Genomic DNA, 24,190 nt, shown 5'->3' with positions numbered 1-24,190 from the left:
TCATGCCTTCTGCAGTGCCAAGCAATCGTAATTCCATTCACATTTTGGCTTTTACCTCAATTCTTGAGTTTTCTTTGACTGGCTCCTCTTATGGGCCCATAATCACTCAGTATGCATATGGCAGACAAAACTCCCATCTCTCTTCCTTTTCCATCACCCCAGCTCAAGCTATGAAAACCTACTCTGCCTGAGGATTGAGTGATAGCACAGCGGGTAGGGCACTTGCCTTGCACAGAGCCCACGGGAGTTGGATCCCCTGCACCTCATTCTAGTACCCCAAGCTGTCCAGGAGTAGGGCCAGGAGGAAGTCCTGGGCATCACCAAGTGTGGCCGCAAAACACAAAACAAACCTCCCCAAAAGCTTCAGTGCTCTCTCTGTTCTTGGACAATCCCAGTAAGAGCTATGGGGATTCCCTTATGGAGACAGTCATAGGACCTGTCATTCCACACCTCAAAGCAGCTCTAGCCTTCACAAGACAAGGCCCTAGGTTTGTCCCCAGCGGTACTGGGGCGGCACTGCATTCATTCAATGCATCCTCAGTTCTCTTTTGGACCCAGAGAGCCTGGACTCAGGAAATACTCTGGTCCCAGATGGCACAGTGCCCCCAGGTTCTCCCCAGTGTCGGGCACTCTGGATTCTCCACCTCCCTCCCCCCTGCGAAGACGTCGCACTCCAGCGATGCTGAATGAGCTAATGCTCTTGCTTGGTAGCACCAACTCTTCGCTGGGGGCATTTGCCCGCGGGGCGGGGATCGCTTCTCTATGCCTCCCCAGCGCCCCGGGCCGGTGCCAGCTCTGTGGCTGCATCCCAGGTGCAGGAAATGAACGTGAGGGCCCGCGGGCTGTATCCAGGGAGACACTGACGGATCATTTTGCTTCCTTTTCACTGCATACAAAACAGGCTGAAAGGTGCATGCATCATCGTCGTCGGGCTCCTGCATTCACACAAATCAGCAACATCCAACCACGCGCTACCAAGCACCAGCTCCAACCACGCACCACCAAGCCCAGGCGTCTCCCCGCCCCGTTCCTCCCCGGCATTCCCTTGAGGATAACCCTCCAGCCCGATCCTTCAAACCCCGGGCCCTCCGTCCGCGAGTAGCGACGCCCGGCGGAGCAGCACTCGGGAAAAGACGCCGCTTACCCACGAACTTAAAGCGACTCATGATATGATCGCGGCGGACCCGGGCTCCTCCGGCGGAAGCGGAAGTGACGCGCCGCCGCCCTCCCCCGCGCTTCCGGCTTGGGCCGCCCCGGTTCCCGGCAGCCCCCGCGGCGGCGGCGGCTGAAGGTGAGCCGGGCCGTCATGGCGTTCTCGGCGCCGGCCGCGTACCTGACGCACCAGCAGAAGGTGCTGCGGCTCTACAAGCGGGCGCTGCGCCACCTGGAGTCGTGGTGCATCCACAGGTGGGTGAGGCGGGCGGCGGCGGCGGCTTTCCCGGAGGAGGCCGGGAAGGGCGCTGCCCAGAAGGACAGGCCGGGGACGCCGACCCCGGGCGTCGCGCCTCCCGCGAGCATGGGGCTCGCTGGGCCGCGGGGGGCTCGCCGGGCAACTGGGGGCTCGCCGGGCACCCCCAGGTCCCCGGAGCCGGGAGACGCCAGCAGCCGGGATGCGAGGGTGTGCACGGCGCCAGGGTCTTGCCGCCTCCGTTTGGGGACGCAGAGCTTTGCTCGTGAGCGCCAGAGGCAGAAGCGAGAAATGACCCCGGGAAGTTTTATCCACAAAACGAGGCCAGTGGACGGGTTAGGGCCGCACACGGAATTCTCAAGGCTGGTCGCGTTTGTCTTTGGTTTTTGCAGATGAAGGTCACAGTAAACATTGAGGCATCTAGGGGCCGGAGTGATAGGACAGCGAATAGGGCGTTTGCCTTGCACGCCACCGACCTGGGTTCGATCCTCGGGTACACCCCCCCTCCCCCCAGCACGGCCAGGTGTAACCCCTGAGCATCACGGAGTGTGACCCAAATAGCCCTTCATCGCCCCCAAAAGGCAACTACTTGAAAAGCGTCATCCTTCCAGGTCATCCCATCTGCTTTCTTGTGGAGGGGAGATGAGGTTTGGGCGTTTCTCCTGGTTCCCTGCGCAGTGTCACTTCCGGAGGTGACCGGGGACCCTCCGTGTGCTCCAGCCCATGGAGCGCTTGAGTTTCTTTGCTGTACTTTTTAGCTTCATCCAGCCCTTTTTCGTGACTCGCACATAATTTTCTTCCCATCTGACATGCTCATCTGGGAACGTAGATCTTTAAAAGGTCTGTTCTTTAAAAGAACAGATCCTTGTGACCTTGATGCTACAAGGTCAACCCATCAGGTGGGTTGAAAACTTTATACAGGGGGTGACAGCCAAGCCACCACTCCTGTCCCAAAAGAAAGACAAAACCTTTAAAGGAAAAACCTGTAAGAGACAGAAAACAGCAGCATGGTGTGAGTGTCCTTGAAGCCTGGATTGCATATTTTTGATTACTGGAGAGTCACTTTCCTCCTCTTGCAGGAAGATTCATGGTTGTAGAATTGCTTCAAGTGTCTTCCCCGATTTTTTTTACGTTTTTATTCATCTCAGCAGAATGTGCCATTGAGTTAACAGGTTCTTTTCCCCGTTGGGAGCAGCTCATAGATTAACAGGAGAGAGTCATGTAAACAAATCATGACAGAGAACATTGTCAGTCTTAGAGGAAGGAATTTGAGCCATCAAGAATTCTGCCTGATGGGCCAGAGTGATAGTACAGCTGGCAGGGCCTCCACCTGGCATAGAAGTGATTGGGGTTCAATCGCCAGCAGCCCATGTGGTCCCCAACAAGCTCTGCCAGGAGTGACCTCTCAGTGCAGAGCCAAGAGTGAGCCCTGAGCACAGCGAGGTGTGACCCAGACAAAAGAATTCCAGTTGAACTGCATCTGGGATTATTGAAGTGCATAATCAACAGTGAACTCAGTGTTTTGATTTTATTTCATTGGGACCCTTCAACTGGCTTTGGTTGGGATGGAGACCAGGCAGTGGGGCTTCCAGCATGCTGAGCAGGAACCCTTTGAGCCATTGCTCCAACCCTGTGCCCAGTTTTAAATTCTCAGACATCCTTTCTCAATAGGTGCTTCCTTTTCCTTCTTTCATTTGCGCTCAGAGTATATTTTTTTCCCCATCCTAGGCCCTTTGTTACTATATACAGTATACTTTGGACCATGCCTTCTCATTCTAGGCCTTGAGTTATCTACATTTATCTTGAAAGCCAGGTATTTCCAGGTGCTTGTTAGCTCGCTTTCAAACATGAGCTTTCTGAAACTCAATTACCAAAGTTCTTTTAGAACTAACCCCAGTTTCCTTTCACAGTCCCAGTCTGACTCTTCCCAAACCCAGTGCCAACTGGCGTGACTATCCAGTCACCCAGCTATAATTTTTTTCTTTTTGATGCTGTAATCTTTTATTATTATTAGTAGTAGTAGTAGTTGTTGTTGTTGTTGTAAAACACCATGAGGTACAGTTGTAGACTTACAAACTTTTGTGCTTGGGTTTCAGTTATACAATGATCAAGTACCCATCCCTCCACCAGTGCCCATTCTCCACCACCAATGAACCCAGTGGCCCTCCCACCCCCTTTTCCCCCCACCCCACCTCTGTGGCAGGGCATTCCCTTTTGCTCTCTCTTTCCTTTAGGTGTTGTGGTTTGCAATAGAGGTATTGAGTGGTCATCATGTTCGGTCATCTTTCAGCACACATCTCGCATCCCGAGTAAATCCTTCAAACACCCTTTACTTGGTGTTCCCTTCTCTATCTGAGCTGCCTTTTCCCCCCAGTATGTGCTGCCAGCTTCCAAGCCATGGAGCAGACCTCCTAGAACTTATCTCAACTATTCTTGGGTGTTTGTCTCCCCTTCTATTACTTTATATTCCCCAGATGAGTGCAGTCTTTCTATGTCTGTCCCTCTCTTTCTGACTTATTTCACTTAGCATGATACTTTCCATGTAGAACCACTTGTATGTAAATTTCATGACTTCATCTTTTCTAACAGCTGCATAGTATTCCATTGTGTAGATGTACCAAAGTTTCTTTAACCAGTCATCTGTTCTAGGGCACTCGGGTTTTTTCCAGATTTTAGCTATTGTACACAGTGCTGCAATGAACAAAAAAGTGCAGACGTCACTTCAACTATACTTCTTTGCCTCTCTGGGATATATTCCCAGGAATGGTATTGCTGGGTCAAATGGGAGTTCAGTTTCTAATTTTTTGAGAATCGTCCATACTGTCTTCCAAAACAGCTGAGCCAGTGAAGAAGAGTGAAGAAGCAGCAGTGAAGAAGAGTCCTTTTCTCCCCACATCCACGCCAACACTGGTTGCATTTGTTCTTTTGGATGTGGGCCAGTCTCTGTGGTGTGAGATATCTCATTGTTGTTTTGATCTGCATCTCCCTGATGATTAATGATGTAGAGTATTTTCTCATGTGCCTTTTAGCCATTCGGATTTCTTCTTTGCGAAGGTTTCTGTTCATTTCATCACCCTGTTTTTTGATGGGGTTGGATGTTTTCTTCTTGTGGAGTTCAACCAGTGATTTGTATATCCTTGATATCAACCCCTTATCGGATGGGTATTGGGGGTGAATATCCTTTCTCACTCTGTAGATTGTCTTTGTATTTTGGTCACTTATCTTTGTGGTGCAGAAGCTTCTTAGTTTAATATAGTACCATTTGTTTATCTCTGTTTCCACTTGGTTGGCCAGTGGCATGTCATCTTTGAAGATACCGTTAGCCTCAGTATCAGGGAGAGTTTTGCCGACCTTGTCTTCAGTGTACCTTATGGATTCTGGTCTGATGTTGAGGTCTTTAATCCTTTTTTTTTTTTTTTTTTTTGCTTTTTGGGTCACACCCGGTGATGCACAGGGGTTACTCCTGGCTGATGCACTCAGAAATTACTCCTGGCGATGCTCAGGGGACCATATGGGATGCTGGGAATTGAACTTGGGTCAGCCACGTGCAAGGCAACCAACCTACCCGTTGTGCTATTGCTCCAGCCCCTCTTTAGTCCATTTTGATCTGACTTTTGTGCATGGTATTAAGTCGAGGTCTAAGCCTACTCTTTTGCGTGTGGTTGTCCAGTTATGCCAGCACCATTTGTTAAAGAGGCTTTCCTTCCTCCACTTCACATATCTTGCTCCCTTATCAAAGATTAGATGTTCATACACTTGGGGTTGTGTGTAAGGATATTCCACCCTTTTCCATTGGTCTGTGGTTCTGCCTTTGTTCCAGTACCATCACCCAGCTGTAAATTTCAGCATTGTTCTCGTATACTCTCTGCTTTCCCCTCTGCCTGGGATCCATGTAGGATTGGACAGAGTTTTGTACATTCTCTCCCTGGTGTAATCTGTTAGCAGCTGACTTTGAGCACTGGAGAGATATCAGGCACCAGGTAGTATGTTTTTGTGTCTTACCTTGTGTGTACCTTCAGGACATTGTAAAGTCATACATGCTGTTGTTTACATTGCTGTGGTGGTGGAGAGGTATACAGCCTGAAGATACTCCTTCAGGAGTGAGGTGTAGTCCCAAGCACCTACTGTGATAACTATGGAGTCTAAACATTTCTAGGTTCTCTCTGGTCTGCCTTCATGGTTGCCTGCTTCAAACCCTTCTCAACTGTGGCTAGAATTATATTCGAATAAAAGTCTAAATGAACTCCGTCTGCAGGTTCTTCTACAACCTGGCAAAAATTTGCCTGAAAAGTACAGCTCCTGACTGGAGCAATAGCACAGTGTGTAGGGTGTTTGCCTTGCACGCGGCCAAACCGGGTTCAGTTCCCAGCATCCCATATGATCCCCCAAGCACCGCCAGGAGTGATTCCTGAGTGCAGAGCCAGGAGTACCCCTGAGCATCACTGGGATGACCCAAAAAGAAAAAGAAAAAAGAAAAAAAAGTGTACAGCTCCTGTAGGTTAGGTTTTAAAGCCAGTCATTTAATCCAGGCCGCACTGTTTCCTCTAGTTGACCCTCCCTAATTTACCCTGGCATCTCCAGACTTTTGCAGAGTGCTTCGAGAGCCCAGGATTTGAGAGAATTTATATGCGGTCATTGAAAGAATGCTGAATGAGATTACTGTCAACAGCTATTTTCTTTTGCTGTTGACTTTTAAAATAAATGGCTTTTTCAAGCCATTGCTTTGTTGAAGGATGTGGGGAAGGGAAATGGTTAGATTTATTTCATGGAGGTTTTTAAAACTTTTAGATGGAGGAGTTTTGGGAACTCTAGAGAGTTGGATGGAAGCGAGACTCCTTGAGCATAAAACATTGTGGCCGTGAGGCTGCTTGTCAGACCGTGACACTGCCCCAGCTGAGCAGCTAACCTTTTTCTCTCCAAAATCATTTTGGTATCAGGGACAAGTACCGGTACTTCGCGTGTCTGATGCGCGCCCGGTTTGATGAGCACAAGAATGAAAAGGATATGATGAAGGCCACCCAGCTGCTCAGGGCGGCAGAGGAAGAATTCTGGCACTGGCAGCACCCGCAGCCCTACATCTTCCCCGACTCACCTGGGGGCACCTCCTTCGAGAGATATGAGTGCTACAAGGTTGGTGAGGACCACGCTTGCTTCGCTCTCAAGCCTCAGCTCGAGAAACCCCAGAGACCCTTTAGTGGTGATGGTGGGGTGCTCAGGGATCACTTCTGGCAGGGTTCAGGGTTGTCTGTGTGCAAGGCAAGCTCCCTAAGCCTTTTCTGTCTCTCTGGAACCCCCCCCCCCCCCCCGAGATCTTGTAAGTGATTTCTTTCCTGACACTGTCACTGTTGGAGGGAGTGCGGAAGGCTGGACTCTCAGTTCTCTCTCCCAGGTGACGTTTGGGCTCCCTCAGCCCAGCTCTAAGGTCTTAGACACTTGGGGCCAAGTGCTAAATCGCCAGTTGCTGCCGCACTCTTGGGTATCCTCGGATCCTCGGTGTTGTTCCCCACCTCTACCCTACCCCCACCGCCCTCTGCAAATAGTTGCTTTGTGTAAAGGATCCAGACAGAATGTGCAGTGATTATAAGAATGCCCCTGGATAGAGAATCTTTTCTCCCCGACAGGTTCCTGACTGGTGCTTAGATGACTGGCACCCCTCTGAGAAGGCCATGTATCCTGATTACTTTGCCAAGAGAGAGCAGTGGAAGAAATTGCGGAAGGAAAGCTGGGAACGAGAAGTGAGTATTCCCTGCATGTCACCACACACCTTGGCCCATGAGCCGAGCTTTGAATTTGCCTCCAGTCTTGCTCCCTGTGGGCAAAAGCCCAGATTTCCCGTGTCTGGTCTGTTCCGCTGGCCCTGGCTTCCCGGGTAGACTTTACTTTTTTAATTTTTTCACTTTTTTGGGTCACACCCAGCAGTGCTCAGGGGCTACTCCTGGCTCTACACTTGGGAATTACTCCTGGTGATACTCAGGGGACCATATGGAATGCCAGGGATTGAACCCGGGTTGACCTCATGGAAGGCAAGTGCCGTACCCACTCTACTACCTCTCTGGATCTGATTGTTTTTTTTTTTCTTTTTGGGTTACACCCAGTGATGCTCAGGGGTTACTCCTGGCTCTGTGCTCAGGAATTACTCCTGGCAGTGCTTGAGGGACCATAGGGGATGCCAAGGATTGAACCCGGGTTGGCCACGTGCAAGGCAAACGCCCTACCAGCTGTACTATTGCTCCGGCCCCTGATTGACATTTTTTAAGACTCAGTCTTGCTGTGGTGTTGTGTATATTGGAGTGTGCAAGAGAAGCAGAGGGACTGATCGGGGTGATTGCTGTCGTTCAGTCACAGAGTGAGCTGACCAGTGCATGGGTGGGTCTGCGGGTGGGAGTAGGAGACTTTGTAGGGATGTGAAGGCTGAGGGGGTGGGGATGTGTGAGACAGGGTGGGTGAGGATTTCCAAGATGCCACGGATGATTGCTGGGTTTCCTACTTGTGTTTGCGGAGGGTGTTTATTGAGGCGGGGAAGACATTCAGGTGTTTAGTTCCAGCTGTTCATTTTAAGGCTGTTCGGTCTGAGACTCCACGTGGATGTCCATCAGGGACTCTGGCAAACTCAAGGGAGAGATTGGAGCTGGACCTAGAAATGTGTGTTGTAGGTTCTAAGGGGCCATGGAAATAAATGTATGAGGGTATGAGAGAGAAGGTCGAGAAGAAAAGTACCAGAGAGCCAGTTGGGAGGGGGGGTCTGGGGGTCAGGAGGCGGCAGCTGCAGAACATGCAGCAAGGGAGACGCAGACTGGGATCGAATGCAGCAGCCAGAGCCCTGGAGGAAGCGATTTGAGGAGTCAGGTGATGTCATCCTCGCCGGGAGTTGCCAGAAGGCAGGATAGAGTGAGGGGGCAACTTACAGCCACGTATTTTAGCTTCAAGAAGTGACCTTGGCTAGTCTTTGTGTATTTGATTACACTGGGAAGAGTTTGGTAAGTGGGGAAGAGAAGACAGGAAGGGGAGATGTCTCTTTAAGAATTTGCTGAGAACAGAAATGGGACTAATTGGGGCCAAGAGGTTCTGTTAAACGGATGCCCGTTAGGATATGGAGGAACAATGGATAACGTTTGAAATAAGAGTAGGCGGATAGTTTGCGGGAAGAAGAGATGGAGGCCTTTGAAAGGAGGATTTCTTCCTCGTGAAATAATACACGTGAATTAGTTTTGGTGGTGGGGCAATAAAAGGCTTCAGTGACTTTTTTTAAAAATAATTTATTTATTTATTGAATCACTGTGGGAAAAGTTACAAAGCTTTCAGGTTTAGGTCTCAGTCATGCAAATTCAAACACCTTTCCCTTTACCAATACTTATTTTTTACCACGAAGAACCCCAATAAAACCCCACCCCCACCCCTCCCAATGCCTGTGAGGCAGATGAATTCTAGTTGACACTCTATCTGCTTTGATTAGATTCATTGTTGCAATAAAAGATGCACCACTATTATTTAGAGTTTACCCCCTCCCCCCAAATCAGACATGCTAAGAAAGCATTGTGAAGTGATTCGCTTTCTACAGCTGGGTTCAAGAATTAAATGTTGATTTTGGATTTCTGCTATTTTGCTAATTAACCCTGGAAGTATTTCTACTGAGAGTCAGATAATTAAGAGATTGGTTTCTGTGCTCTGGAGTCATGGCCGTGCTGGAGAGCCGCCCGTGGGGGGCAACTGGTGACCTCGGTAGGGCATGAAGGACGGATTGGAACGCCCCCCTTCCCATGAGGTTTTAGTCGTCCCCACACCCCCGGCTCACACCTGCTCTCCACAAGGCACCCATGTGACCGCCATCTTCTTTCCAGAGAGGAGAGGGCGAATGGGACAACACCCTTTCCCCTCCGGGCAGACATGATGGCCTGGATTAACGCATAGTCCATTCACTTTTCTGCTCCAAACTGTTGGGTTCTGCATTAAGTCCTTGTGCTTCTGGGGCTGTGGCCGTGCTGGAGAGCCGCTCGTGGGGGGCAACTGGTGACCTCGGTAGGGCGTGAAGGATGGACCAGAACGCCTCCCTTCCCATGAGGTTTTAGTCGCCCCCCGCGCCCCCGGCCCACACCTGCTCTCCACAAGGTGCCCATGTGGCTGCCATCTTCTTTCCGGAGAGGAGAGGGCGAATGGGGCAACAACCAGTGACTTCTTTTAGTTTTGTGAGGTTTGAAAAAAGAAAGGACAGTCCAGAAGTGGACCCTGCATGTTTGGAGACTGGTAAATAAGTGGGAACAGGATGGAATTGGCCACATAGCAGGAGTGAGGTTGCCAGGTGAGTTGGGAACAAGTGTTCCAGCACCAGTTTTTGAAGACTTATTTTCCCCTTTAGTGATGAGAGAGAGGAGAGAGGAGAGCATGAGTGAGCAGCACCAGTTTTAAGAGGACTTTTTTCCTCTTTAGTGACCCCAAACTGAATGCGTGTGAGAGCAGGGGGCATGTGTCCGGGGACTTGATGGTGTTTGAGAAAGAGTATCCTACTGGAATCTGCTGAATGGAGGGAGTGAGGGAGGGGCCCAAGGGACTGAGACAGATGGCTGGGCCAGGTGGACAACCTCTGACCCAGCTGTCTTATTAGAGTTTCTGGACTTCTTCCTAGGGGCCTTCAGGCATTTGAGCCGGAAAGGGACACTTAGTGGAAGTTAGTTACCTGAAACTGTACTTTGAAGGCTTTCTTGGTTTTGGTGATAAGGTTCAGGCAGTGTTTCATGAGAAACAGCCTTTAGGTCTGCTGGTTGCTGTGCAGTTGATCATGCTTATCTCTTCACTAGGTTGTTCTATTTTCCCACATGCTGCAACAGCACGTGTGCATGAGGCAGCCTGGTCTAGGAATTGGTTTTTTCTTGAAGCTGCTGAAGATCATGGACCCCAAAAGTGCATCTCTTAAGTCTCTTTCTCTTGGAGGCAGTGACCAGCCTGAAGAACCAGGGGGTGGTCAGGCAGCCACAACTCATTTTATTCTGGATTCTTAGCCTTGGCAGGGTTGCCATTTCAGGGAGCTTGACTACGTGCATCCCTGCTGTGTGTGTGAATGGAAGTTTCTGGATGCTTTAGGGATAAGGAGGACCGTCACAAGGGAAACTAATTGCTTCAGTTTTGCCTCATGAACAAAAGTGGGGCTGGGAGGTGGGGGGTGGGTTTCTCATCAGCTTTGATGGTTTAGGAGCGGGGCTGCCCTGAAGAACAGCTGCGGAGCTAGTGTGGGAGAGGGGTGGCGGGCGGACATGGATGGAGCCTGCGTGGTGGTGCGGAGCCCACCCTGTTCACGCTAGGCTGCCGCACGGGCAGACAAGGCAGGCCACGGCCGAGCCTTTTTCCAATCCATCTCTCCTTACCCTCTTCTAGATTAAGCAACTGCAGGAGGAAACCCCAGCGGGCGGTCCAAGAACGGAAGCTCTGCCCCCCGCGAGGAAGCAAGGCGATTTGCCTCCACTGTGGTGGCACATCGTGACCAGGCCCCGGGAGCGGCCCATGTAGAGGACTGCGCCTCCCCAGCCGTGCTGGCAAGTGGAGGAAGCTGCACCATGCACATACACACTTGCCCTAATAAAAATTACCTAACGTGTGGGCGTGTCTTTCGTTCACTTGGGGAGCAGCTCGGTGCCAGCAGCCTCGAAAGACCTGGCTGTGACCTGTGGCCATTCCTCTCCCGGGAAGTCCGGCTGTTGGCGCATCAGCAGTGAGGTCGAGTTCCCCTTTACCCTGCAGGTGTAAGCGGCAGCCTTGACAGGAGTGCAGAGAAAGGCTGGGAGTACTGAGGACATTAAAAAGACTTGACCGTTTTCTCATGAGTCCACTATGGGAATTTCAGTTGAAAGAACCGCTTGCCCTGAGCAGCATACATTCACCGGTAATTTGTGGAGTTCTCGCTGGTTAGAGCTGCTGGTGCTTGGAGACCAACCCATCTGCAAAAGCTTTCTGTGACATATTTCAAGGCTGTCTTCCAGCTTTGCTTTTTCTAACAATAGCTGAAATAATTTGAGAATCAAGGGGGCTACAGCATGATTGTTTTGAAGACATTTCTCTAAAAGGGAAAGCCACTTTTAACATTACTCCCCCCCATATAGTCACTAACTTTGATTGACAATATAGTCAATAACCTAGGGCCCTTCGGGGCCATAATCATCACAGGAATGTTCTGTCAGTTTTCCAAAGAAGCTCCATTTCAGTCCATCTTAAGAGCTCAACTGAATGTGGTTTGGGTTTTTTTCCCGGGGGTGGGGGGCGGTGGAATGTGTGCACATCCAGTGCGACTTAGGGGGTCACTTCTGGCTCTGCACTCAGGAATCATGCCTGGCAATGCTTGGACCATATGGGATACCAAGAATTGAACCTGGGTCAGCTACATGTAAAGCAAGTGCCCTACCCTCTGTACTTTAGCTCTGGGCCCCATGAATTTAATTTTTTCTTGGCCACGCCCAGCAGTGCTCCAGTCTGCTCCCAGGGAACCATATGCAGTGCCAGGGATCATATCCAGGTCAGGGGTACACAAGACAAGCATCCTATCTCCTGTACTATCTCTGGCCCACAACTGAATTTCAATGAAACTTGGATCACAGAATTTTTTTCCTAGTGGTTCTTTATTTATAATGTAGGTTGAAGCAATTGTTACAAGGTAGAAGGGAGACACATTACACAACTGTTATTTATACAGGTTTAGAACAAAAAACTGCACAGGGAGAGGTCAACTCTCAGTACAAACTAGCAACTAAACCACAATAATTTACCTTTAGAAAGGATTTCTTTATTCTCAGCTGTGACACTGCTTTTACAATATGCAAAAACACAAACAGAACTACCCAAGGTGTCTCGTCACATTCTTTCTACACTGAATTTGGCAACATTTTATATTAAATTTATTCAGATTATACTAACGTTTAAGAACTAAACAAGTGAAAAGCTGTACCAAAGTACAGTTACATCCATTTATCGCAAAAGTTTTAAAATACCACTTTTATCTATTGTAATTACCTTGCAGTGATTTCTGCTTTTGCAAAAAACCATTTCAAGCATCATATGCACAATGCATCAGCTACTTTTAGTCATCAAAGTCATCAAGATTGGTGGGCTAAACCACAGGCACTACTGTTGCTTATATTGTAAAAGGAGCTTGTTTTTCAAAAGGAAAACCAAAAAAAGCTTAAGTTTCTAATAATCATGCCTTTGCTGTTAAAGCCGTAACATAGAATGGTTTTGAGCGATCACAGCCGTGTTAAGTGTTACTACAGAGAATGACTATACAGGTGCGTTTACTCACATCCAACGCAGTTATGTATTAAAGCATAAGGTGACGGAACTGAAGATCAGAGCCAACAGCAATTTGCAGGGCCTTGGGGACCCGCCACACTGTTCTTGAGTCAGTCAAGGAACTTGCAAGGTATCCGACTGCTGGACAGACCATCTCCTCCAGGTGGGGGGCACCCAGAAGCCTACAAACCTGTTGGCTTTAGGGGAGATGGGCATTGTAACAAATTTAGTTTTCACTTAAAAGACAAATCCATTTCAGAATTGCCTAGAATACCAAGAAAAAACAAACAAAAAAGACTGTAAGTATTGTGAGATTCCTGGTGATGATAAATAAATCGTCTCCAATGTTCAGTATGGAGTCAATTAACTGCCACTTAGTGAAAAGAAGAAAAACAAGCTCCCAGATCGGTAAACACATTGGCAAGTTGCTAGACTCCATGCTGGTTACCTTTGTTATATTTGCTTGAGTTTTTTTTTTTTTTCCTTCAAAATATTTGGGCTTTTCAATGCACCCAGCCTGCTGGGCACAGTTAAGTAAAAGGCATTTGTTATATTTTAAGAATTCCCTGCTATCTTTTTTTTTTTTTTTGTAAGTGTGTTCACATTTTAAAAACTGCCTTACCCATTTGGATGGATGTACTCAGATTTGATGGATACCACAAACTAAAGCGTGGGGTGGGGTGGGGTGAGGGTTCTCCGGGTACATGCACGGGGCTGGAGGCGGGCACTGTGTGCAGTCCAGATCATGGGAGAAAGGAAGTGCTTACACCCTACAGAAACAAACACTGCAATCCAGTATGGCTTATTCGGATGCATTTACCAGGAAGCTATTAGAATTCAACCTACGTGGCTACGTGGCTACTCTTAAATGTAACAGGATTGGCTATGCGGACAGCGTGCCCCTCCCACGGCCCTCCCCCCAATCCCTCCCAATGCCAGCTTTCCTTCGCTCTGAATATTGCTTATCAACTGCTCCTCCTGCTCCTTTCATCCAGAATCATATTATCTGAAGATTTCAACCTTGTCCATTTGTACATTAAAAGAACTTGAATTTGCTTCAAAGCCGGACGCCTACAGTGCATCTACAAAAGCTTACAGAAAAGAAGAGAAAAACAAGTAGAGTTACCTTTCTTTTTTTTTTCTGAAATTAACTACTTTGTGGCTCCCCTGCCCCGACCTCCCCCCAACCCCTTATGCATTTAAAATCTTACAAAGACTTGTAAAAAAGTTAAATGGAATTTGGCACCTTCAGAAAAAAAAATCAGAAGGGGGGAAAAATTAACTAAGATTAAACTGTGCACAAAGAAAAACTGTCAGTATTTACAAAGGAAAAGATCAAGGTTTGTCTTGGTTTATAGATGCTGCTTTTGCTTTTCCAATTCCCTATCTAAAGATGTGGTGGCGGACTTTCAAAAGAGCTGAATTCTGAGTTGCCTACAAAATCGTAATTGGATTACAGATTGGAATGGATCGAGACCAATTAGGCGGTATTAATTCAACGGGTTCGTTCCCCACCCGGGCCATGTTTCCTGGGAGCCTGAGCACCTAGAAGAAGCGAGGCGCTGAGCGGTCGTTGGTCAGGGTCTTCTTGAGCTTCACGCCCCTCCGGATGGCGTTCAGCATGTCTTCTCCTTGAGGGCTCTCGCGGGGGCTCAGCTCTGCAGGGTCCCCCTCTGGCATCTGGCCTGGGGACACGCTGGCACTTGAGGGATCCCTCTCCTGGTCCTCGGCCTCGCTTTCTGGAATCGCCTGTCTGTGCTCCTCGGGGATACTCAGCTTTGGGCCTGGGAGGAGAGGGTTGCGGGCGGCGTGACCACTCCACAGAGGGGGTGGCATGCTGGTGGCACCCTGGGGGCCCTCACCCCCCTGTGGAGACTCGGGGCTGTGCTCACCCCGCTCCTCTGGCCCGTCCGGGGGAACAGGCAGCATCCCAGGGAGGTCTGGGACAGTTGGGGTCTTGACAGGTATCACGGGTGTCTTGATAGGGATGGGACCGGCTCCGATGGTGCCCCGGCGGACTGAAGGCTTGGTGGAAGGGGTCCGTCGGATGGTGGCAACCCCAGGTGTGACCATAGTGGGTCCGAGGGTGGTGGGGAGGCCTGCGGTGGAGGCTGGGCGCTTGGCCTGGAACATCCGTCGGTAGGACTGGCTGATGTCACTGTTTCTCGGGATGGTGGAGGATTTGTCAAACTCCTGCTGTTCAGCCTCCTGCTCCCCACTCACAGAGAAATAATCATAATCTGAAACTGAGCAAAGGAACGGATTAGAAATCGCCCAGGCAGCCCTTTGCTTTTTGTTTGTTCTGGTCTGGTTTTTGGGCCACACTTAGCAATGCTCAGTGTGTGACTACACGTGTCTCTGTGCTTAGGGAGCACTCCTGATGGGGCTCAGGAGACCATATGGGGTGCTGGGGATTGAACCAGGGCTGACGACTCGCACAGCAAGTGCCTTACTGCGGGCACTGTATCACTCCGGCTCCCACAAAGAGTTCAGTGTTAATAGGCCTTTGTCTCAAACATTATCTCATGATGTGGATCCGAGCAACCCACAAAGCCCCACGCTGACACACGCAAGACGGGACGAAGAATACCAGGAGTGGTTCTCGAGACTGAATGGGAAAACAAATCTAAACAAACACACGGAATGTGTATGCCCCATGCGACACAGAGTCCTAGAATGAAGTCACTGTTGCTAGTTTACCCTGGCACTGCCCTGTCCTCTGACGAGAAGCTGCTGGATTCCGGCTGCTTCTGTCCGTGCCATCCACCCCACAAATCCAGACACCGGATGTCCCGAGCCTGGTCAGAGACTGGGATTGTTCTGCCGCCCATCTGCCAATGCTGCCTTTGTGGTGGTGAAGACCCTTGGTCTCAGCCACCCCTCAGCGGGAAGGAGCCCCCCCTGGCTTCGCTGGGGTCACCACCACCAACCTACCTTGGGAGGGGATGGTGTCCTCGGAGCAGCACGGGGTGGTGGTCTGCGTGCTATAGCCACTGGAGCACTGCAGCGAGTCCCGGCTGCTCCTCTGCGTGTCCAGCTGGAGGCCCCGGGCCAGGGCCAGGGCCAGCTCCTCACAGGCCTCCATGTCCTCACCAGGCTGCAGGAGGAGCAGAGACAAAATCAGCCACTGGGGCTGTGAGTCACCTGAGCCTCCCAGCTGGGGGATCCTCCCAGGCTGCTCCTGTGACCTGTGGGCCCGCAGGCTGGCCCCTCGCTTGGGTCTTCACCAGGCTCTAGAAGATTCTGGGTGTCTCAATTCCCACCTGGATTTCCCCCAGCAGGGACCTCTCCAAATGCCGGCTGGAGCACAGGGCATAAAGGGGGCCCAGGCGGCCACAGAAAACAAGCACGTTACCCTGGCGGCCGCTGACACCGTCATGCTCCGGGGTCTCTGCGCATCCTCGCCGGGGGCTGGGCCACCGCCTGCTGCCGGGGGGCCTCCCCCACTCGCGTCCGCCTCCCGCTTCTCCTTACGCCGCTGGAGGGTGTTCACCAGGGGCTGGTCGTAAGGTCCCGGCTTGGCCCAGTCCTGAGCAGAGCAAGTGGAGTCAGGCTCCGGCAGGAGCTGCTGCCCCTCTAGGCTGCTGCCTCCTCCCCGCAAAGGCAGTGGGGCCCCCGGGGGGGGGGGGGCAGTTCAGGCTGATTCGGGCCAGCAGGCCCCTTCTTTGCCCCCATCCTACTTTCAGGAGGAAAAGATAGCCCCCCACCGGGGCTCCCTGGGAAACACCCCTTTGGCCTATCTGAATACCCAGACAGGCAGCCTGGGCGGGGGGAGGCTCTTCTTAAGAATTATCTCGGAGGTGACCAACTGTCTAAGGGGTCTGGAGGCAGCAGCCAGTGGGGAGCACAGGTATGGGGTCTTCACCCTCCCCCTCCTCCACTTTCCTCCAACCCAAGGTCTACAGTTGGACTGCAGTGGCCACCAGTGGGCGCTACAGGACCTTCAACCACTTGGGGCAAAATTGAGGTGATTGGGGGTTGGTCCCCAAGGGAACTTTGAGGACTGCACCACTCCCTCCGCCCCCGCCCGAGTTCTCACAGAGGAAGGCAAGGCCTCAGGGTCATTAGAAAGGCTGGGGCCCCTCAGCCCAGCTGTGGAGGATGGCCGCAGCCTGGGGTCTGCTCTTCAGATGAGCGTGCCCCATGGCAGCCCCAGGCTCTGCTTTGATAGTAAAGCAGGGATCTGAAGATGAGACCATCCCGAAGTCGAGATGTCTGCATCCCATATTCAAACAACGGCCCAACCATCTTTTGTGTTACGGTGCCATGAACGAGGCCCGAGAAGGGCCACCCAGTCCCCTAGAGGGGAGACAGTGGGACTTGTCCCAAGCTGGCCCGATCCCCCTGCAGTGCCGCCTCTGGGTGGCTGTGGGCACCATCTAAGCAGCCTCTCCACTTCTGGGCTCCCCGTCCGGGAGGGCTGCCTGGGAGAGGTGTTATGGGGAAGAAGGCAGAGTGTGAAAGGGGGCTGAGGGCAAGGACCGGGGGACAGAAGGAGGAGGTGAGCACAGAGGCCAGGAGAGGAGGGAGGGGAGAGAAGACACAAACCTTCCAGCTAGGGATCTGAGATGACGGGAACATGCCGGGCCCAATGGTGTAATAATGAGCGTAGTCTGGAAGGTGGGCAGAGCTGACCCGAGGGAGCAGGCGGGAGGCAGGCAGGCAAGGAGGGAAAAGGCTCGCCCCCACGGGCCCCACATGGGACTCACTTGATAGACTACAGTGAGAAAACCCATTAGACAACTGGAAACAAACAAAAAGAAAAAAAAAGGGGGGGAGGAAAGGGAAAAAAAATTAATATAACAGGATGATGATGGAGGTACAAGATGGCATTGACATTCAAGGCGGGGGTGGACAGCGCATTCACAAATGAAATAGACACGGGCCCTGCTGCTCCAGACACCCCACTCTGTGCCCACAAGGCACCAAATCCGGAGCCCGTCAGTTTCGTGTAAGTGTCTGGGGGCTGACCAGGGCTCCTCCATCATGGAGGAGCCCTTAACATCTGGTCTGCATGATGTTAAGATTTAATGGGTCATCGTTTCACGGTGACAGAACCCCCCCCCCCCCCCATCATCCCCCTTATTGCAAATGTTTCCATCCCTAAAGCGTGTATCTTCCAAGCAAATCTGTAACACTGGAGATTTCCAAAATCATCACACGTTGTTCAGGAGCAGAAACCCAATCGAAATGAACGGGGAGGTTTGCAAACTGAAGCCCCCCGCCCCCCAGCAAAAAAAAAAAAAAATAAATGAATGAATAGCACAGCCTGGGCCATGGGGAAATGTCCCATCCAACAATATGACATGGAGGCCACGGTAGGAGGGGTGCTTGGGAGGGGAGGGACAGGTGGAGGGGCGCAGACACTTCTGGAAGCAGCTTTCACACTCCGAGTTCCCCATAGCCTTTCCTCTCTCCCTCTGAGGACCCCCTGGGCAAGATCTGGGCACGGATTTCCAGAAAAACCCCTTTGCCTTGTCCTTCCCTCTCTGGCTCCCAGGGGGCGTCCCTGTGTCGCCTGCGCTTCCGGCTCCCTGCTGCGGGGCCTGGCGAGGCCTCAGCCAGGGGCCCGCCCGTGGCCGGTCACCTTCTCCGTGGACACCCAGGCGCCCATGGTGGAGCCTGAGCTGACCGAGGTGGGCGAGCTGCACTCGCTCACAGACTGGCAGGTTTCAGAGGCTTCAGAAGAGGCCGAGCTGGACGAGTTCTGCAGCAGAAGGGGGTGGGGGGTGGGGACGACCACATGGGTGGGGGCGTGGGGGGTAAATCGACAGAATTCGGACCACACATCAGCAAAAAAATAAAATAACAGTCCATTAAAAAATAAAGAGAAGGCAGAGCGTGCACAGAGAGACAGACAGACACAGAGGAGGGAAGGACGAGAGAAGCAAAGAGTTAGGGTTATTTTTCTGCACCCCCACCCGGCTGCATCCACCAGAGGAATTCAAGCCCCCCGAAGAAGCAGTGAGTCTGCACCCCCATGGCCCCAGGCGGGGGGCGGCGTCTCTGGCGTGGCTGCTGCTGTGGCTGGAATTCCCGGGCCGTGCTGGCCCATCTGTCCCCATGTCCTGGTGCACATCTGCCCGGGACAGAAGCTCCTGGAGTCTGTTGTCACCTCCAGATCCCAGGCAGCTTTGCGTGGGGAGAAATGGCAGGGGTTGGGGGCAGTGAAGCCCAGTGGGCAGCACAGCATTGTCTTAGGAGGGAGGAGTCCCCCATCGAGAGAGATCTGGGGCATGGGGGGGGCGGGGGGAGGGAAGAAGTCTGACTCGGGAAATGCACCTTGTGTATCTTCCACTTCGTTGGGTTTGTTTATCTATTTATTTATTTGCTTTTTGGGTAACACCCAGCGATGCTCAGGGGTTACTCCTGGCTCTGCACTCAGGAATGACTTCTGGCGTTGCCCGGGGGACGATATGGAATGCTGGGAATCAAACCTGGGTTAGTTGCATGCAAGGCAAACGCCCTACCCGCTGTGCTATCACTCCAGCCCCAGTTGGGTTTGTTTTAAAACTCTCTTGCCATGGGGGACTAAAGAGGGTGGGAACCCTGACTAGGGACACTCTAGGTGTCTGCATACGTGTGTTAAGACCCAATTTGCAGAGCCCCCAGTGTGGCAGCACCGGAGGGTTCTGAACGTGTCCTGACCCTGGGCCTCCTTGTAACTCAGTGGAGAGGTCTGGAGACATTGCTCCTCCTAGCTCTGTACTCCCACCTTCCCGCCCCCAAGAATGGGCAGGCTGTCTGCTGGCCTCCCTGCTGTATGCGTGCTCCTTAAATTTCCCCTTCATTTTGGAATTCTAAGCAGCCGCCAGGCCTCTCGGTGCAGAGAGACGCCCCTTGCACATTCTGCCACAAACCTGGAAGCTTGCTCTGCCCCCATGCCCCTCTGGTTTCCAGATGTCAGTAAGCCGCCACCTGTCACCGCTGGCTCCCCTCAGCAAGACTGGAGGCAGAAACGTCGCGGCCTGATCCCAGCAGGGTCCAACAAGACAGTGGAAGCAGGCGCCCCCTCTCTGGAGTGACAACACCTACCCACCCCGCGCCAGGAAGCACACGCACAGGGCAGAGCCACACACCAAAAGCGCCTGTGAGGAAATGCAGCTTTCCTCCCGACCAGTTGGGCTTCTGCTGGCAAGACACACGGGTGGGGACTTGGGGCTGTATGTGGCAGGGCACATGCAGAGAGTACCCGGCCAGGAGGAGCACATCTGGGCTGGATGGAGCTCTGGCTCCCGCTGTTTCCATCTGTGGCTGATTCACTATCCCAGGGAGAGAGGGAGGAAGAGGAGCCACCCGGTGACACTGAACAGCGCCAGAGGGAGAGGGCCAAGGTGCCTCAGGGAACGTCACATCTAGGTGCTTCCACTCCCTGAAACACTCCCCCAGGGGCCTCCGCAAAGCTGGAGCAGCTCTGAAAGGCTGCAGCCCAGCTGTCAGAAACCCTTGTCCCAGGCTGCCCGCCTGCAGTCCTGTGACTGTACGACCCTGAACCCTCATTTCCACAACAATCTGGTGTGTGTGTGGGGGGGGGAGGGGGACAGGAACCCAAACTCTCTCTGTACCACTGTGTGAAAAGGACCACACAGGGAACCCAGGTAGGGGCTCTAGGATGGAGCCTGGCACACAGCAGTTAGTCAGAGACTGAGGCACACAGAGGCCTGGGTAAACAAGCACGGGATCCCAGAATGCAGAGACCTTGGGTACCAGCCTGGGTCAGCCTCCAAGAACTGTATCTCATGGTGTCTCACTAATAAAAATTAAAAAAAAAAAAAAAAAGAACTCACCAGGGAAGGACGCCACCACCTTCCCTCCAGCAGGTGGCGCTGTGAGGCACCTGGGTGGTTCTTGGTCAGGGGCTTGTGCTGAGGTGGACCCACAGCACTGGGGCAAAAGGCGAAGAGTGGGAACAGGGGAAGGGCATTCTAGAAATGATGCTCTGTCCAGCGCCTGTTTTCTTTTTTTATTTGGGGGGGGCACACCCGGTTGTGCTCAAGGGCTACTTCTAGCTCTGTACCCAGGAATTACTCCCAGGAGTGCTCAGGGGACCGTGTGGGATGCTGGGAATTGAACCTGGGTCGGCCGCATGCAAGGCAAGTGCCCTACCCGCTGTGCTATCTCTCCAGCCCACCTGATTTCTGCTCAGGCTAGACCTGCACCCAAGGCCTATCACCCTCTAACTAACTCTGGTTACAGGCATTCAACACCTTGCTGGAAACGCTGAAGACTGATTCTCCTTCTCAACACAAACTGCAGGCAGGGACCTATGAGCACCAGGCTGAGGAAGGGTTCCAGGGCACACCTAATCCAGTAGCAGGCTCTCCACCAACCAGAGGCAGATCAGAGCCTGGGAGGTGGAAGGATCCTTCTGCAGATGCCCACGAATGCCAGCCCCGTGCTGACACAGGTGCCCCTGGGAGTCTGGCTAAGGAGGGAGAGAGCTATGAACGGAGACAGGTTCCAAACCCAGGCTTCTGTGCTGGGGCAAGGGGTTGCCATCTCTCTCTCTGCTTTTTCTTTTTCTCTCTCTCCTCTCTCTCCTCTCCCCCCCCCCCCCTCTCTAGAACTTCTTCCTGGGTAGTGCTTGGGGAGACATCATATGGGGTGCCAGGGATTGAACTTGGGTCAGCAATGTGCAAGACTCTAGCTCCTTGGCATCGTGTTTGTTTGGGGGCCATGCTTGGTGGTGCTCAGGGGTTACCATGCTTGGAACCAGGGATGGGGGAGGAGAGGGGGAGTGATATCTTTCGTTTTGGGTCCACACCGGGCTGGGCTCAGGGGTTACCCAGGATCACTCCTGGTGGGCTCAGGGGACCATATAGGATACCGGGGATCGAATGCACATTGGCCACGGGCAGGGCAGGCGCCCGAGCTGCTGTGCTGTCATACCCAGGGTGACGTCTCTGAAGCAGACCACGGGACCAGAGGGCTCTCATGTCACAGGCAGGTCCTCCCCACCCTCTCTGTCCACACCAAGGTCCTTCCTGGGCCTGGCCTCCTGCTGCCCCCCCGAAGCCTTACCTGGTTGGGCGTCTCGGGTGGCATCGGCGACGGTGACTTGGACTGGAAGGCGTCCTGCGATATGAAGCCCGAGTCGTGGGAGGACACGCTGGACAGCCGCACGGGCGCCTGCTGGGCCAGGTTGGAGCTGCGGTAGCGGTAGTGCGAGCTGGGGGAATGCGAGTGGGAGCCGCTGGAGCGCGAGTCGCTGCTGGTGACACTGTTCAGGCTGCTGCAGGGGACAGGCGTGGGGGGGGGGGCCCGAGGGGCGGGAGAAATGTGTCAGGTCTCCGCCCGCCGCGCGCGAACTAGGGGGCTTGTTTCTCTTCAGTGAAGCAAGACCGTTTCTACTTCGACTTAGATTGAAGCGAGAGAATGTGTGTGTTCAAGAGGCTTCTCTAAGGTGGGAAAAGCAAGCAAGGACACAGGCCAGCGAGATACGGGTTCAAGCGGGGAGAACGCGGTCCTGACGCGTGAGGCTCGGTGGTGGTGTTTTCCAAACATCCGGGGAATGAGCTGTAGCACTGAGCAGTCGGGCCCGGGGGTGTCATTGAAGGGGTCCAGGCCCCTGGGAGGCCCTGCTCTGAGAAGACACCCTGCAGCTCAGTCCTCACACGCGTGATGGCAAGTAACCAAGCAGAGGGCACAGAGCTGCTAAACACACACCTCTGCAGGTGGGAGGCCCCAGTTCAATCCTAGCACAGCGGCAGAAAGGGCTCTGTCTGCATCATGCCAGGCCTGGTTCCCAAGCGAAGCCAAGCCAAACCAAACCAAACCAAACCGAAACCCAGTTTCCAGCTGTAGAGGGTCAGGAGACAGTCTCAGAGGCCTCAGCTTCCAGCTCAGTGTGGATGGTCCCAACTCAAGGGAAATGAATCCCACACAGATACAAACAGCTAACATTACCCTATAAAGACCCAGCAGATCCAACTGGTTTTTTTTTTGGGGGGGGGAGGGGGAAGGGGTTGGGGACATTGGTTTGGTTTTTACTCAGGGATTATTCCTGGCTGTGTGCTCAGGGATCACTCCTGACAGAGTTCCAGGGCCCATCTGGGGTGCCGGAGATGGAACCTGGGTCAGTCTCTTGCAAGGTGAGGGCTCTCCGGCCCTTCCATAAAGATCCTTAATCTTTTTTTTTTTTTTTTTGCTTTTTTTGGGGTCACACCCGGCAATGCACAGGGGTTACTCCTGGCTTTGCACTCAGGAATTACCCCTGGCGGTGCTCAGGGGACCATATGGGATGCTGGGAATATGCCGCGTGCAAGGCAAACGTCCTACCTGCTGAGCTATCACTACAGCCCCCAGATCCTTAATCTTAATGCTAACACACACCAAGTGGGATTTCTCTCAGCACATCTCTGATCTCGCCATGATCTGGGCAAAAGGCGGCATTTTAAGGGCGCTGACATACAGATGGCTGCCCCAGGGGCAGCAGGGCTGGAGCTCAGCTCTACATACGTACCTGCACACACTTGATTTTCGAGACATGGTGGTGCTGGGGGAAGAAGGAGGCGTCTGGTAAGACCAACTGTAATCGGAACCTTTCAAGTCCAGAATGACCTGGAGGAGCAGAGACAGCGAGACAAGAGCCCGTGTTAGAATCCTAACACCTATTACAGCATGGCATCATTTTGGGCTGGGAGAAAATCAAATATGACATTTTGAGAGTTTTGGGGGGTGGGGGGCGTGGTGGCAGGATTGGGCCACACCTGGCAGTGCCGGAGGGGCTATTCCTGACTCTTGTGCTCTGGCATCACCCCTGGTGGGGATTCAGGAGAGCATACAAGATGCCGGGATTGAGCCTGGATGCAAGGCAAGTGCCCTATCCACTCTCCTATCTCCCCAGCCCCAGGGCATTTTAGATACTTTAATAGCTGACTTTAGGGCAAACCTATCTTTTTTTAGTGAGACACCGTGAGGTACAGTTGTAGACTTACAAACTTTCGTGTTTGGGTTTCAGTTATACAATGATCCAGTACCCATCCCTCCACAGTGCCCATTCTCCACCACCAATGAACCCAACTGCTCTCCCACCCCACCCCACTTCTATGGCAGGGCATTCCCTTTTGCTCACTCTTTCCTTCAGGGTCTTGTAGTTTGCAGTAGAGGTATTGAGTGGCCACTGTGTTCGGTCTATAGTCTACTTTCAGCACGCATCCTGAGCGAGTCCTCCAAACATCCTTTACATCCCATCTCTATCTGAGCTGCCTTTTCCCCCAGCACGTGCTGAAGGGCAAACCTATCTTTTCATGATTATTTGCCGGACCGCCTTGCTTAACAGAGATGCCTGAGTGAGTTCATTTTTCATTCACAGAGCAGTGGCTGAACAAACATCTCCAGAGTGGACATGGGGCTGAGGTCCAGAAAAAGTCATTTCCCAGCATGGCAGGGTGTTGGACACACGGGTGCTGGTATTTTCAACATCAGAACCACAAACATGGGTCAGAGTGATGGCACTGCAGCTAGGCCACTTGCCTAGCATATGATCTTGGCACCCCATTTGGTCCCCAGAGC

General features: G+C 52.4%; 3 protein-coding genes across 10 annotated transcripts in view; 1 reads left to right on the top strand and 2 right to left on the bottom strand.

Moving 5' to 3' along the window:
* Positions 1–1,202, bottom strand: part of TATDN1 (TatD DNase domain containing 1) — a 37,822-nt gene extending 36,620 nt beyond the window's left edge. Inside the window, exon 1 of one of the 2 annotated variants that reach the window (XM_056112356.1) lies at positions 1,145–1,202. In XM_056112356.1, the coding sequence (XP_055968331.1) occupies positions 1,145–1,166 (22 nt within the window). In that variant the 5' untranslated portion in view covers positions 1,167–1,202. The remainder of the gene's footprint in view (positions 1–1,144) is intronic. The other variant, XM_056112365.1, reaches the window with a different exon arrangement.
* Positions 1,203–1,244: 42 nt separating this feature from the next.
* NDUFB9 (NADH:ubiquinone oxidoreductase subunit B9) lies at positions 1,245–10,994 on the top strand. Its single transcript, XM_056112398.1, has 4 exons — positions 1,245–1,407; positions 6,346–6,538; positions 7,030–7,143; positions 10,775–10,994. Exons 1-4 carry the CDS (start codon positions 1,307–1,309, stop codon positions 10,904–10,906), a joined length of 540 nt encoding a protein of 179 aa, XP_055968373.1. The 5' UTR covers positions 1,245–1,306; the 3' UTR covers positions 10,907–10,994.
* A 996-nt stretch (positions 10,995–11,990) lies between these two features.
* MTSS1 (MTSS I-BAR domain containing 1) overlaps positions 11,991–24,190 on the bottom strand; it is a 145,258-nt gene continuing 133,058 nt past the window's right edge. For 2 of the 7 annotated variants that reach the window (XM_056136077.1, XM_056135906.1), the window contains 7 exons: positions 23,139–23,236; positions 21,698–21,908; positions 18,264–18,383; positions 17,225–17,419; positions 16,032–16,205; positions 15,611–15,773; positions 11,991–14,922 (listed from right to left, as the gene is read on the bottom strand). In XM_056136077.1, coding sequence (XP_055992052.1) covers positions 14,222–14,922; positions 15,611–15,773; positions 16,032–16,205; positions 17,225–17,419; positions 18,264–18,383; positions 21,698–21,908; positions 23,139–23,236 — 1,662 coding nt within the window. In that variant the 3' untranslated portion in view covers positions 11,991–14,221. The remainder of the gene's footprint in view (positions 14,923–15,610; positions 15,774–16,031; positions 16,206–17,224; positions 17,420–18,263; positions 18,384–21,697; positions 21,909–23,138; positions 23,237–24,190) is intronic. The other 5 variants (XM_056135819.1, XM_056135737.1, XM_056136205.1 and 2 more) reach the window with 5 other exon arrangements.

The sequence above is a fragment of the Sorex fumeus genome, unplaced genomic scaffold (assembly GCF_029834395.1).
Source record: "Sorex fumeus unplaced genomic scaffold, SorFum_2.1 ptg000002l, whole genome shotgun sequence".
Taxonomy (NCBI): domain Eukaryota; kingdom Metazoa; phylum Chordata; class Mammalia; order Eulipotyphla; family Soricidae; genus Sorex; species Sorex fumeus.
This window is presented reverse-complemented; position numbering and strand designations above follow the sequence as displayed.